General features: G+C 34.9%; 1 protein-coding gene across 2 annotated transcripts; it reads left to right on the forward strand.

The window, feature by feature from the left end:
* The first annotated feature begins 3,568 nt into the window (after nt 1-3,568).
* On the forward strand, nt 3,569-6,410 carry LOC113348107 (protein IQ-DOMAIN 14-like). Of its 2 annotated transcripts, none has more exons than XM_026591811.1 (5): nt 3,569-3,865; nt 3,946-4,071; nt 4,645-5,127; nt 5,240-5,446; nt 5,609-6,410. In XM_026591811.1, exons 3-5 carry the CDS (start codon nt 4,669-4,671, stop codon nt 6,299-6,301), a joined length of 1,359 nt encoding a protein of 452 aa, XP_026447596.1. In that variant the 5' UTR covers nt 3,569-3,865; nt 3,946-4,071; nt 4,645-4,668; the 3' UTR covers nt 6,302-6,410. The 2 variants fall into 2 exon arrangements, with proteins under 2 accessions (XP_026447596.1, XP_026447595.1); XM_026591810.1 differs by having other exon boundaries at nt 3,965-4,071.
* Nucleotides 6,411-16,309: the final 9,899 nt, after the last annotated feature.

The raw sequence follows: 16,309 nt of genomic DNA on the forward strand, positions 1-16,309 counted from the left end.
GCATCTTCAATAGTGGGTGTTATAAATCCTACGTGGAATTTTTATTAAGACCCTTATTAAGGAGGATTTACACATAGAGAAAAAATATGACCCGTAACTAATAAACTATCTCCAATAGTATAGAGGTTTAACCCTTCAAAAAATCTTGTGTGATGAAATCTTAACCGTTTAATCATATTTTAATTAATTATTAAAAATCAAAAATATGACATGGATGTCATTGTGAAGGTCTAAATAAGACTTTCTTTAATACCTTGAAAATTAATATTTCATCCCTCATGTTTTATAGGACCTACTATTGGGAATGGATTTGTTTTAAATGAATGTCTAAAATCCTATGTCATTAAAAAATAAATCTTTCACCTTCTATTAGAGATGCTCTTAAGAATCGGTATTGTCTTCATCATTTATCCATACCGACATCAGGTATCCCCGGTTTACCAGGTACGGTCGACATTGTCGAAATGATGATGACAATGTCGGAAGTTGATAGTGAAGTCGACATAGAATTAATCTTCATCATTAATGCCTACTGGCTCTTGATATTACGACAACGTTATAAGTCGCCATGCCTTGAAACAAAGTCGGCATTGTTGTAATTCCAACACCCTCTCGTAATTCAAATATGCATCTTCTCAATTTTGAATATTAGATTTACGTGAGGGTATTGGAATTACAATTTAAATATTAGGTTTAGGATAATTCTGTTTGATTTTTGAATATTTGTAAATTTGAATAATTGTTTGTTAAGTATCCTAGTCTTTGGGAAAATACTAAACACGTTCAAATGCGTGAGTTGGATGATGAGAGTATTATAGGGTTTTGAGTTACTACCTATATAAAGGTTAGTTTTCTATTGTAAAATATGCTGAAGACTTCTATTAATATAGAGTTTAATTTGTGTGTGTTTCAATCTCTCTCTCATTCCTCTCAGTGTTATTGTAGAAATCCCACGGGCATTATTTGTTCATTCGACAATGCCGACAGTGTTTAATTTTTTTTTTAACATGACAACTCTTGACATGTTAAAAAAAATATTTTACATTGAATTCATCATGAAGACAATACGAACAAACCCTAAAATTGGAATTCGAATTTAATTTTTTGATTTATACCCAGCAAAATCAATCAAAAGTATTAATCGATGATTTCATTCGCGGTTTTATTTTTATAGAAAGTATTAATTAACGAAGATTCAATGATTAATTAAAGAAGTAATGGAAGATAGAAGAAGTTACGAAGAAGAGGAAAAATCAACACTATGAAGAAGAAGAAAGAATGTGGGATACAAAATAATTTAGGTTTTAATTATTTTATTTTATTATGTAAAAGACAGTATGCTTTTTTCACCCCTAAAAAGTAGGGGTGTAAATTCGGGCAGGCCGGGCCGCCCGACCCAAAAACTAAGACAGGCCGGGCAGGCCAGGCTTAATATTTGTGAGCCCGTAAACAAATTCAGGCCGGACAGGCCGGGTACAAGTAGATAATTTGCTACCCAAAGACCGCCCAAAGCCCGCTTTTTATACGGGCAGGCCAGATCGGGCCGGACAGGCCACTATTTTGATTTTTTTTTTTAAGTTTAAATTTTCAAATGAACGGTATTAAATACAATATCCTTTCCTTTCCAACATCACATATCGTAAGTAAAGTGATAGTATTATTTTATATTTAAATTACACTGACAAATTTTTAATTTTAGGCTATAATAAATAATTAATTAGAGTACAATAAACTTTCTAATAAGAAAATATATTATCATTAATGTTTTGAAAAGGTTAATTATAAGTAAAAACAATTATATATTTTATTTTTCTTGACACAAAATTGACAATTATAAAATTGTAACTTTTAAGTCTTTTTAAGAGGATATTAAATGATTAATAACACATAGAACCCTTTCAGGCCGGGCACCAGGCCGGGTATCAGGCCGGGCATCATAATTAATTGCAAAGCCCGAGACCGCCCAATAAATTAATCCAGGTCAGGCCGGGTAGCCCGTAACGGGCCATAACAGGCTTCGGACAATTTCAGGTACAGGCGGGCTTGGGCGGGTACGGGCAGGCTGAGTTTTTTCGGGTAATATTTACACCCCTACTAAAAAGTACCCATTTAGCCAAATTTTAGCCCTCTTTAACCAGCCATATTTGTGGTGGCATCCCTAATTGTGGGTTCTTATTTTTCTTTAAGTTTTTAGTTCTTTTAGGGTTTATTTTTATTGTTTTCACTGTAAGTGCTTCTCGCCTTCACCATTAATGGTGATTCTCACCTTCACCTTAATGGTAATTTTTTCTTAATTTATAATCGCTTTTGGTTAGTAAGATTTTCAAGTACAACGACAATTTCCAATCATCGGGTTATCCAAACCACATCCTATGAATTTAAAATAACATGCAAAACTTGAAGACTGGTACTATACATATGATATATGCAATATAATCAATACATAACATGTGTATTGGTGGCACAATGCTAAGATTGGTTTATGTAAAAATTTAAAAGTCAAAAATATGATAGAAAATGGTATATTGGTGATGATATCGCAAAGTATTATACGTGTCGTACAGTTTGGTAGTTCGTAAATACGCATATAACTCATTTTAGGCTTGAAATTCGCAAACCTAAGTCAGGGTTTCGAAGGTACGTGTGATATAGACGGATTCACGAAAAAGGTATAAATTTATTAACTAGGATGATAATCACATCTTTCGGAGTAAAATAATAACAAAAACCTACAAAAGTTTTTCTCAATGAAAGATATAACACCAGTAGTAAAACTTGGAGTGGTTGGCGATATTCTAGCAACCTCCAAATTTCTATGACGCATCCAGTTTTATTCTTTCTCAATTTTTTTTGATAAATAAAGCAGTTAGTAAACCTGACATTACAGAACACCACAACTTAAATACAACAGGAATGACCGAAACCACTTTCAAAGATCAAGTAACAAATTTTCAACAACTTAATCTTAATTAACGGAATCATGTATATTGAAATCACAGCTAATCAATAAAAATAATAATTATCATAGTGATCGTAACACTTGCTTACATACGGGAGAAGAACTTGGATCGTTGAGACATGATCCATAACCCTAAAACATATTTTAATTTCTTTCTGAATACAAATCCTTCGAAACATTTACCGGTCGGAATATTTAGACTTAAAGCCTTTTGGTTTTAATTTTATTCTTTCTCAAAAATAACATATTCGGAAGAAAAAAATAATTATTACCGGGAAAAATAAAAAGTTTAGTCCATTTTATTGTTTTAGCCCACCTGAATTTCCAATCCTTATTGTGAGGTCACTAAGAACCTATTTTGAGAGTGGCAGGCCACTATGTCCAGTGATCCCCATCATTTGATATCCCAGCAGGGGTGTAGGTACATACTTTGTTAAAGGGTAGAGTGTGGGCAGTATTTTTGAGCCCTAGAATCAAGATGGTAAGTGTACATTGACCATTGACTGTACGATGCAGAATTGACTGATATAGTCTGAACTTAAACATGGTTGCTCTGACAATATATATCATTTGATCTCCATCAGTTAAAAAAAGGAAAGGAAACAACCATTTCAAAAATAGTACTCCATTTTGAGTGTCAAAAACTCGTTAGCAAAAGATTTCTCATATCTGTTTGTTTGGATTTTCAGAAAAGATTTTCAAAACAACAACCACAACGAATCAAAGAAGAATTTTCTGTAATAAAAACAAGATACGGTAATCAACGGCAAAAAAAAGATCAAATCTATAAACCTATAAACAGAGTAACTTGCAGAGTTTTTTGAGTCAGAAAAAGATAAATCAAGATACCCCTTTTAATGTCTTAATGAGAGCAAGAAACATTAATGGTTTGAATCTGAGCAAAAGGTACAATTTTTACACAGAACCCATTTTTTCTTTTCTTTTTTTTTTTGATTTGAGGAAGTTAAAAATGGATAAATGAGTAGTTATTGAAAAAATGAACAGTTGCAGAGAAGGGGTAAAAGAAGGAAATTGAAAGAGATTCACGAGATTGTCAGTTTTTGCTGATGAGAACAACACTTCACTACTACTGAGGTGGTGCCCTGGTTGTGGTATGGTATCTTTCTTTCTGTACAAAAAATTTAAACTTTTTTTTTTCTCATTCAAAGTGAGAGAAACCACAAAACAAAATCTGGGTTTGTTTAAAAAATTACACTAATGGGGTTAGTGGGTTTTTTTGTTTTCTTACTTATACTGTAATTTTTTCTTGATTTTCTTATTAAAAAAAAATTGTTCTGTTTTGGTCTGAGGTTTTGTGTTTAATTAATTAAGTTTTAGAGTAATCTAATCTAATTTTTGCTCTGTATCTTTCTGTAGCATCTTTTCTTGTCTTATAATGCAGTTATTCACGAGGTCTTTGACAGGTTTTTTTTCCCAAATTTTCCGAGTTCTTATTTTAGACTTGTGGCTTTCATATTCTATCTCTCTCACACTCTCTCTCTCTCTCTCTCCCTATCTCTCTACTCTGTCATTATCAGAGTAGTCTGTTTGAAATATGGAAGACGCAATTCATTAATAAGAGTAGTAGTCTATCTTAATTCTGATAGCAACGCTTAAGATTTCATTTTTGAATTTTTTTTCTGGGTATTTCTAACTGAAACACTCTGTTTTTGGTTCTTCATCAGAGTTTGATTGTATCAAGATAAAAAATGGGGAAAGCAACTAGATGGTTTAAGAATTTCTTAGGAATGAAGAAAGAAAAAGATAAGAATTTCTCATCAAATTTGAGTGATCAGAGAGATAAGAAGAGATGGAGTTTTGGGAAATCGGTTAGAGATTCAGTTTGTGTTGGTCATTTTCCGGAGAATCATTATAACAATCCGGTTGATGATAATGATGAAGAAACAGAGACAACAACCACAACAGCAACAACAACTGCAACATGGGTCAAATCTTCTTCTTATTACAGTGAAACAGAGAATGAACAAAACAAACATGCTATTGCTGTTGCTGCAGCCACTGCTGCTGCTGCTGATGCTGCAGTTGCTGCAGCGCAAGCTGCGGTTGCTGTTGTTAGACTTACTAGTCATGGTAGAGGTACTTTGTTTACTGGTGCTAATGAGAAATGGGCTGCTATTAAGATTCAAACAGTCTTCAGAGGTTATTTGGTAAGTACAATATGACTCTTTCTTTTGAGATTTGGGTTTTGAAGTTTCTTGATTTGGATTATTACTTTGATTAGATCCAGTTGAATGAATTGAGTTGTGATTTTGATTACAGGCAAGGAAGGCATTAAGAGCACTAAAAGGATTAGTGAAGCTGCAAGCACTTGTTAGAGGTTATTTAGTTCGGAAACAAGCTGATGCAACTCTACATAGTATGCAAGCTCTTATTAGAGCTCAATTAACTGTTCGATCTCAGAAAGCTCGCCAGCAACTCAATCAAGAACAAAGACCTTACCCGGAATTCCGGCCTCGTCGATCCACTGTAAGACCAACTTTCACTTATTCTTACTGAAACTCAATGTTCAATCTAAAAGTCTTGTTATTATGCAGCATTAGCTTAATGTTGAATGTGCAAGGTTGTTTAAGAATTTGGGTTGTTCAATTCCGAGTTTGTACTGAATTCTTCTGTGTACTTGAATTTCAGGAAAGATATGATGATGCAAGAAGTGAGCACACCGCATCAATTCATAGTAGGAGATTATCAGCATCACTTGAAGCTGCGATTAATAATACATATGAAGAGACTCCTAAGATTGTCGAAATCGATACGTGTAGGCCGAAGTCACGGTCTAGGAGAACACCAAGCAATTCAATATCAGAGTACGGTGAAGATCCGTGTAATCCAGCTCCCAGAATTGATTCTCCAAGATTGCAGGCATGTCCAATTCCAGCAAGAATGTCAATACCAGATTGCAGGAATTTCCATGAGTTCGATTGGGCATTGGCAGCCGATGAGTGCAGATTCTCCACTGCTCAGAGCACTCCCCGGTTTGTGAATTCCTGCGCGCCGGTCACGCCAGCGAAGAGCGTCTGCACGGAGAGGTTGTTTCGACCGTACTCGAATTTCCCAAATTACATGGCAAATACACAATCATTCAAGGCGAAAGTTAGATCGTATAGCGCTCCGAAACAAAGGCCCGATACAGGTTCAAGGAAGAGACTATCGTTAAGCGAAATTGCGGGATCGAGGGCTAGTTTAAGCGGCGTCCGAATGCAAAGGTCTTGTTCTCAAGCTCAAGAAGCTATTAGTTTCAAGAATGCTGTAATGGGTAAACTTGACAGGTCCACTGAATTTGCTTGTGACATTGAAAGGGAATACTTTCAAAGGAGATGGTGAGGAAATGAAAATTCTCTTCTTCTTCCTCTTCCAGTGTAATCAATTTTTAGAAATCAAAACACAAATTTTGTGTGTAAATTTGATATCAAGTTTTTTGCAAATTTGAAAATCTTTGATCTTGTGAAAATGGGTTCAACAATTGTTAACTAATTTCTGTTGTTATGGGGGCCCAGAAAAAAAAAAACCATCATTTTCAGTAGGGAACAAATGACCGTGGCCTGTGGGTGGTAGTTTTTATTTTATCTTGAGTGAGTCCAAATTGTGGATGATAATTGGATATGCAGAAGAAGAAGAAGAAGAACATATGCATGTTAAATTCTGTTTCTAAAAAAGTTTGATGTGTGTGACATAAAAATTGGGTGGCATGTGAAGGATGGAACCTTTTGAGCCAGGGATGCTGGCTCTACTTTGAAATGACTGTTAAATTATTCTTCTCTGATGTGGTAGTAGAAAAAAACAATACCTTAAGAGATTAGATTCCTGTATCATGATCCCCCACCATAAAAATATATGATTGAGGTGCAGTCATTTCTCATTTTTAAAAGTTACTGTGTTGATGAATTTTTTGAAAAAATATAGTTTATGAAACTTATAACGGTTACTTGAACATTAATATAAAATTATTTATGAAAAGGAAATTACTAACAGGCAGGCCAAACTCTAGCAGCTGAAAATAGAACAAAGAAGCTCGGCCAGTGGATCAGAGAGACTATAGGGTCTCCTTACTGCTACACGTGTTACTAAATTCTATCAGAGATTACCAAATCCCATATGATTGAAGAATTTTTTTTTTTTTTTTTTTATTTTTTTTTATAAACAAATAACTTCTTGAAGAATAATTTTTTACCGTGGACAAATAATCTCTTGCAAAATTTGATAACCTACCAAGCTTGATCATTTCATTTTGATTATTTATGCACGGGATAACTAAAAAAAAGGTAAAAATGTGCAGGGGTGCATAGATTTGGAATTAGTGGAGAGGAGTGTACTATATGATTAGAACAATGTGTGAACATACAAGAGTTTTGCACCAGAGTAAAAAAACAAAATTACTACTAGGGATGCCGACTTATTTGGGAGTATACCAAATTTCGTATGAGACAAAACATTATTTGCCTTTATAATGGTAAACCACATGCAAACCGTTACCCCATTAGCAGCTACGAGCAAAAAAAAAAATTTCTATGCAATGTCTTTGGACTTTTGATGCATGGCTTCATTTTGTTAGTAAATGTCATGGAAGACTGGACACTAGATTTTCAAATAAAAGTGAGATTCAGGCCTATCAGTGCGGTAATAGTCGAAATCAAAAGTTAAAATTTTAAGCTGTCAATCTAGCACTCTAGCTTAGGAATTAGGAGTGATGTAACTTGTTATCCCATGGTCACAAATTTTTACCATGAATTTTCTATCCGAAATGATTAGTAACTGATTTGACGGACTTCGAGAAAATGCATTGCATTCCCTTTTCAAGCTTACATCATTTCGTCATCCACTATCCCACACGACGAATATCTTGGGAACATGGGTAATTCCGCCGCTCGAGCCAATTTTATCCGTCACCACTGAATCGTATAATTTCCCGTGTATTAAAAAGTCGTGGTGTCAGCCCTATTCATGGGTTCTCATTTTACTGACCAACATTCCTACGATTTTAAATGTAAAAGCTAGGTCCACAATTGCAATTTCAGATCGCCCTTTACTGCCGCCGACTCGGTGATAGGAACCGAATTGTCTACCAATAAACCGGAGTCAAAGTGCATATATCGTCCTGAAATCTTTTTTTGTTTTTTGTTTTGCTAAATCGATTAATTTTATTACCAAATCACCACGTTTAAAACCAAGATCATTACAATGTAACTCAGAGAGGTTACATAAAAAAACTTAACAAAATTGGAAATATCTGGCAGATGACCACTCCAATCTCGAAAGAAAAGAGGGTCTGACAAAAAATCTTCTAACCTGACCATTACCAAGCATACAACCCTTCTTAGCTAAATGATCTGCAGAGAAATAAATCTCTTTATAGACATGACAGAATTCAAGGGACGAATAATCATCGTGACAGCATAATCCAAGGGAGAAAACGAAAACGAGAAGAACCAATAATAGTTATCGAGTCAGACTGCACCAATACATTTAGCCATCAATTTACACAGCCCACTCCAATGCCTTGACTACAGAAATCACTTCAACAATGAAGTTAGACGCAACTTCAATCCCTCCGGTTTCAGCACATAGTACTTCACCAATGTTAGAGCTATAAATGAAACCATTGTTAGAGCATTGCTCAGTCGAAATTCACAAGTGTTGCTATCTCATGCTTGTTGTCAAAACTATATCTTGATTTCTAGTCTACATTTAGTCAAGTCTCCGATTATGATAGAATTGTGTAGTTGAGTACCAGACATCAATGCGTTCTACCGTTTGAAGACGAATATCAACTGAAGCTTTTGGAGAACTTCATCAAAAAAAGGTAACTGAAGAACGAACCAAATATTTCTCTAGTTTTCACCTTTCTATCTATGAGACATTGTCGCATGACTAAATTAAACAATATATGCATAACATAAATTTCGAGTCAAGTTTATCTTGATTATCGTTCTCGAAATATGCTAAGCTTGAGAACATTTGTTCATACTTGATGAATTTGGTTAAGAACAATTTATTGTTTATGACCTAAATATGATTCAAGATTTAATCATTTGAAAATAACCTGGAACAGGGATATGTGTCACTGATGTTATTCGGGAATGTTTCAAATCGATTATTAGAGAGATATAGAACTACTGTAAATATGGATACTGGAAAGTATGTACACCAGTTCACATACTGGGAGACTGTTATAAGTCCAGAGTCGCAGTACATGTACCTAGTACACGTACCCACATATCTATAGTTCGGAAGAAACTTTTTGGTACGCATACTTGGTATCCATACCATAAAAATTCTGTTGACTCGTGAACCAGGAAGGTACGCGTACCTAGTATGCAAATCGAAAAAGATCTGTTGGTTTCTAAACCGAAAATGTAAGCATACCCAATATGCAAACCGAAAAAGATATGTGTGTTCCTGAACCCATTTTTTTCTTAAGGGTGTACATACCCGGTACACGTACTATGACAAAAATATTTACTAACATGTATAAAGTACACGCACCAGGTACACGTACTTACCCTGTCGAATATTTTCAGATGCATCAGACTTATTTCTATGAGATAATCGGCATTTGAAAAACTCTTTAAAAACAATATCTAGACATGTTTGATCACATTTGTTACTCAAGGTTAAAATCTTAAAGTGTTATATGAAAATGGTTAAATTTATCGTTCAATTGGCTAGTTTCATCTAACCTTTCATGAACAAGTCTTTGCACACGATTCGGTTATGGTTAATCCTAACCAGAGTGTATATTTTGTTATGTTAATCTCAATTCAAGTTTTTCATCTAAAGGTGATATTGATTGCTTGATTCTAAAGTTAGGTTAGCATAAATCTAAAGCAACCTTGATCTTGAAAATATATATAAGGAGATCCTCAAACAACTGGGATTTTTGAATCCCTGACACTATTCTTGTGTGTCCTAGTTGTAAACTAGAGTCGTTTATCTTTATAACTGAAATATCACAGGTTGTACGTTAAAATCAATTCAAGTAGATAAATTCATCGCAATTGTTGGATACGACTTGATTGATTCTTGGATATTGATCTTTGGAATCGTCCAAGTATGCTCCTGGTATAATCAGGTTCACGGACTTGTCTCTGTTTACATTCTGATTGTGAGAGAAAGAGATATAAGCTCTTCATGCAATTCATGATTAAGATTCATTAAGTTGAACTCTCTGAATTGTTTAAGTTTAGTCCATACAGGTTTCCTAAGAAAACGTTGGTGGTGTATTGTGGTACCCCTTGTTTTCAACCAAAACCCGTAATTCCTGAATTTCCTTGAGCAAGTTCATCACGACAAACGAGTACACAACCTGGTTTGGTAATGTAACTAAGTATTCCACCACCTTAATAATTTTAACTGGTTTGCAGTTCACCCCGAAAGATTTTATTAGTATCATATAACTATTAACAATCAAAAAAATAAAAATATCACATTAGCCTATTGGGATAGATAATAGACTCTCTTAGATAAAACTTTGGTCCTGAAAACTCAACGTTTATATATCATTTTAATGATATTGCCCGGACACTGTTTTTTAATTTTTCCATCTTCTTAACTAAGACTTCCAAAATATACTACCTCCTTTTAATTTGGACTTTGTCGTCGGAGAAACAAGAGAATATGCACGTGCTTGTGTTTTTAATTTTTCCATCTTCTTAACTAAGACTTCCAAAATATACTACCTCCTTTTAATTTGGACTTTCTGTTATTATGTACTAGTTTTTCCATCACTGAAAAACTAGTACATAATAACAGAAAGACAAAGAAAGCAATAAAGTTACGTTATAAAATGTTATTTAAGTTTCCCATTACAAAGTCCAAACGAAATCCCTTGGTTCTAATAAAAATCAAGACGTTTAGTTATAGTCATGTTACATACTATTTGATTTGATGTGTATACGTATCTGTCAAGTATCGGCTTTGTTGTTAATTTGTGTATGTGATTTCGAGTATTAGTCTTGTTGGATCTTTGTCAGGTGGGTATGTTGAGAGTTCTCTTCGTATTAGTCTGTAACTCCTCTTTTTCAAGTCAACATAGAAAACGCTTTTATTTGATTGATTATGGTATCAGAGGTAAAATCCTAAAGGTTTCACTTCTCAATCCTCTTATGCTGCAAAATAAACTATAATCATTAATCTGTATTTGATCATCAGTTCAATCCCCAAAGATCTCTTTACTTAACCCTAAGTCTCAATTTATTTTCTATCGCGATGTCTTTTTCCAATTGTTCTCAACAATCCATCATAAATATCCCATTACATATTCTGTCGAATATCATTCCTATTAAACTTCAAGAGAACATTACATGTAAACTATTGATTGTCCATGTTCTCAAAAAATTCATAGTTGAAGAACTTGATACTAATGAATTAGTTTGTCCTCCTCGTTTTCTAGTATCTAGTGAAATTAATCCAGAACATATTTGAAAATTCGGGGGGTCTAACAACCACACCCAACAATTCGTTTGGCAATCTGAGAGGACTTACTCCAATACACTTTCTAGAGAATCAACTAGATAGTCATACTCAATCTAGAATAAAGTATATCAAACAGTTTAATATCTCTAACTCTTAATTCAATCCGCAATCAGCAAATAGAAATCTGCGAGCCCGATTGAATATAAGAGGAATTACTTGAACAGTACCAAAGACCAATGTTCAAGTGTCAATCAATGTAAATCAACAACCAAAGGTTGGGTATTCCAATCGATTGATCTTAACGCACAACCTGTGATATTTCAATTATATAACAAAATATAATGCGGAAAAGAAATAACACAGACGCCAGAATTTTGTTAACGAGGAAACCGCAAATGCAGAAAAACCCTGGGACCTAGTCCAAATTGAACACCACACTTTATTAAGCCTCTACAGACACTAGCCTACTACCAATTAACTTCGGAATGGACTGTAGTTGAATCCTAATCAATCTCACACTGATTCAAGGTACAATTGCGCTCCTTATGTCTCTGATCCCAGCAGGATACTACGCACTTTGTAATATATAAAATCATAAAGATTAAAATTGCAAAAAGCATCTTCCAAATAACTTAGAATTTAAATAAATAATTCTAAAAACATTGAAGATGAAAAACGTTGGACATAGCTATGTGTACTCACAATGATGGCTATTCCAAACCCTAGTTATTCTTCTAAAAACATAAAAAATAAGATTTACTTGGCATTGAGACCTACGAAGAATTCTTTATCGTCCCCGAACTCCTTGTCGTCAACAGCCATGGAACAAAAGGTTCATGGAGAAATGAGTCAATTCCAACAAACCTTCTAGGCTGATGATGTCGAACCAGGGCCTTCTGAATTTCGAGAGTTATCACAAAAAAATCCTTTATTTGTTGAATCTCCTTCCTTGTTTTCTTCAACTCTTCAACAACATCAGAAAACTTCTGAGAATTTGAGGGAACAACTTTTGGCTTCCTCACATTCCTTCTTTTTCTCTTCAAAGTTGGAGGTAACATATATTTTTCTTTTTCCTTCATGATTGATGGCTTAACAATCATATTGACATCTTTTCCATCAGAACACATGATGCTTGGAGTCTCCATACGTGTATGGGTTTGTGAGAGAAAATCACAATGTAAACTCAATATGCAGTCTTAAGATGAAAAGAGTTTCAGAGAAGGAAAAAAGATGTAGGGTCACGGAACCTTAAACAGCACAGGTTCATGTACGCACAATTCACAACCCTAGATAGAGTAGAATTATCGAGAATAAACCTCTTTTATTGAATACACAGGGAGTCTCTTCCAATATCAATTGAAAAAGACGAATTCCAAATTTGCAAACCAAAGCAAAAACAAACTAAAAAGAAAAAGTACTTTTCTTTTTTTAAAGCCTGAGGTGTGCACAATCTTGTCTCTTTTTCATCAGGCACATGAGACAAGATGCAAGAAAACAACACAATCAAGTTGTGCTTCGGTGAACAAAAATTGTCCACCATCCCCTTTTTGAAAGGAATTCATAGAACCCTGTCTATCAAATTGTTTAGACCATACTATTTTCTATAGTGGTCTTGACCTATCTTTGGAAACCAACTTCTTTGAAGAGGATAAAATCTTACATACCTCAGCAGTTTTTTGAACAAGTTTGAGCTTGTTTGCTAGGCGATTTTCTCTTCTTTGAAGTCTCATGACATGTATCATCTTGTGTTTGTACTTGAAACACCTTGAAAGTTCGTGACCCTTGAGTGAAAAATAAGAACATGTCACCGGATAAGATGATTCAGACGCCCGAGATGTGCAAGCTGCTAAGCACAGAGTGGAACCTGCAAAATCAAACATAGAGTTTCCAACAGAAAGGTTAATTTCTTCTTCCAGATTGGTTGAGTCTTCTTCTGGAAGGATATCAAGATTGATGTATGTATTGTTATAATTATCAAAATCAATATCTTCACAAAGAAGTGCAACACTTGATTTTTCGTCTTTGTTGAAATCATAGTGATCAGACATTTCATCAAGGGTTGCAACAAGACCTTTGTTTCCAGTGTATTTTCTAATGTTCGGACACTCATTCGCAAAATGGCCAAAACCTTTACACTTAAAGCATTGTGGCATATCCTCGTCATCAGCCTCGTCAGCATCCCTGTTTTTAGGAGGAATGTGATTGTGAGGTTTAACTGATGACCTAGGTTTGTCTCTGGAAAACCGTTTACTTCTCTTTAATAAAAGATCCCTAAACTGTCTTGTTATCATAGAGACTGATTTGTCAAGATCTTCATCTGATGAATCAGTCTCAGAAAGATCATCCTCAGAGATATAAACACTTTTACTTTTGTCAAGTAATTTAGTGTTCCTTTGTGCTTTGAAGGAAACATCCTTTCCAATTTTGGATGTATGCACATGATAAAATATCTTTAACTTCCTAACCAACGTATTTATAGAGAGAGCATCAAGGTTATTTCCTTCAACAATGGCATGCTTCTTAGAATCATATATAGATGGCAGCTATCTAAGAATTTTTATCACAATGTCCTTTTCAGGAATAGTCTTACCCAATGCAAAAGATGCATTGACAATTTCACACACTTTGTGATTAAACTCATCAAATGAATCTTCATCTGCCGTACGAAGGTTTTCTCAATCGGAATTTAGGTTTTGAAGCCTGGCTTCCTTTTCACTGGTATTTCTTTCGAATACGGTTGCTAAGATATCCCAAGCATCTTTAGATCGAGTGCACATAGTCACATGGTGCTGAAGATCTTGGGTAATGGCATGTATGGTGGCATTCAAACCATCGGATTTTTGCTTTGCAGCAAGTATCTCAGTAGCGTCATATGCACCAATATCCTTAGAAACGGTCGCATTCCCTACTGCCACAACGGGAGCATCATAGCCATTAACTACATAAACCCATGATTGAAAATCACGTGCTTGAATAAAGGCACGCGTAGCAATTTTCCACCACAAGTAATTAGAGTCATCGAAGACTGGTGGTACGTTTATAGAGATAACACCTCTGTCCATATCAGATCGCTACAAACACAGACTTGGAAGGTCTTTAACGTGTTTCCCTGCTCTGATACCAAATGAAAATGCGGGGGTCTAACAACCACACCCAACAATTCGTTTGGCAATCTGAGAGGACTTACTCTAATTCACTTTCTAGAGAATCAACTAGACAGTCAGACTCAATCTAGAATAAAGTATATCAAATAATTTAATATCTCTAACTCTTAATTCAATCTGCAATCAGCAAATAGAAATCTGCGATCCCGATTGAATATAAGAGGAAATATTTGAACGGTACCAAAGACCAATGTTCAAGTATCAATCAATGTAAATCAACAACCAAAGGTTGGATATTCTAATTGATTGATCCTAACGTACAACCTGTGATATTTCAATTATATAACAAAATATAATGCGGAAAAGAAATAACACAGACACCAGAATTTTGTTAATGAGGAAACGACAAATGCAGAAAAACCTCGGTACCTAGTCTAGATTGAACATCACACTGTATTAAGCCTCTACAGACACTAGATTACTACCAATTAACTTCGGACTGGGATGTAGTTGAACCCTAATAAATCTCACACTGATTCAAGGTACAATTGCGCTCCTCAGTCTCTGATCCCAGTAAGATACTACGCACTTGATTCCCTTAGCTGATCTCACTCACAACTAATAGTTGCTACGACCCAAAGTCGTAGACTTGATAAACAAATCTGTCTCACACAGAAAAGTCTATAGGATTGAATAAATTTGTCTCCCACATAAATACCCAAGATTTTTTGTTCCGTATTTTGATAAATCAAGGTGAACATGAACCAATTGATAAACCAGACTTATATTCCCGAAGAACGGCCTAGTATTATCAATCATCTCACAATAAACTTAATCGACTAGCGAAACAAGTTATTGTGGAATCACAAACGATGGGACGAAGGTGTTTGTGATTACTTTTCTATCTTGCCTATCGGAGATATAAATCTCAAGCCAATTTCACTCAATCACGATAGAAACAACAAGATCATATCACACAACTACAAAGAGAATAGTTGGGTCTGGCTTCACAATCCCAATGAAGTCTTCAAGCCGTTAACCTACAGGGTCTCGAGAAGAACCCTAAGGTTAAAGGAGAATAGACTCTAGTTATGCAACTAGTAGCACACAGGAGGTGTGGGGATTAGGTTTCCCAGTTGCTAGAGTTCTCTTTTATATTGTTTTTAAATCAGGATTTGCAATCCAAGTAACCTTGGTAACAAAGCATTCAATATTTACCGTTAGATGAAAAACCTGATTCAACCAAGCTAATATCTTGCAACCGTTAGATCGAACTTAGCTTGTTACACACAAATTAAATGTACCTCATTTAGGTTTATGTAACCGTACCGAAACGTGTACACCATGTTGGTTCACAAATAGTTAATTGAGGTTAGCCATATGATTACTCTCATATCAACCTTATTCATCTTAACCATAACTGGTCCAAATGACTCAAATGAAACTAATTAAAGAGTTGTTCAATTTCTGTATTCTCATGGATTTATACAAGAACACAATTGAAGCAAAATCGGTTTGATTCACTCGAATCGATACATGAACATTATGGCCACGGTTTTCAAAGATTGCATTCCTTATTGATAAATGTTTTAGGTTCTTGTACAACCGATTTTAGAAAGTAAACACTTAAGTATGCATACGGGTATGCATACTTAAGTAACCGGATTTGAGTTTGTTTTAGTTTTCAAACTCAGCGGAAATTCACGGACGTGAACTTTCCGCCAGTATGCGTATGGGTACGCGTACTTTAGGTAACCGGATGAGTTTGGTTTTGGTTTTCAAACTCAGCATAAATTGACGGACGTGAACTTCCGCC

The sequence above is a fragment of the Papaver somniferum genome, chromosome 2 (assembly GCF_003573695.1).
Source record: "Papaver somniferum cultivar HN1 chromosome 2, ASM357369v1, whole genome shotgun sequence".
Classification (NCBI taxonomy): Eukaryota; Viridiplantae; Streptophyta; class Magnoliopsida; order Ranunculales; family Papaveraceae; genus Papaver; species Papaver somniferum.

Excerpts from the sequence above, each read along its gene's own strand:
- LOC113348107 (XM_026591811.1), top strand. The coding sequence starts at position 4,669 with ATGGGGAAAGCAACTAGATGGTTTAAGAATTTCTTAGGAATGAAGAAA. Across the intron at positions 5,128-5,239 it reads CAGTCTTCAGAGGTTATTTG|GCAAGGAAGGCATTAAGAGC; the intron begins GTAAGTACAATA and ends TTTTGATTACAG. Across the intron at positions 5,447-5,608 it reads TCCGGCCTCGTCGATCCACT|GAAAGATATGATGATGCAAG; the intron begins GTAAGACCAACT and ends CTTGAATTTCAG.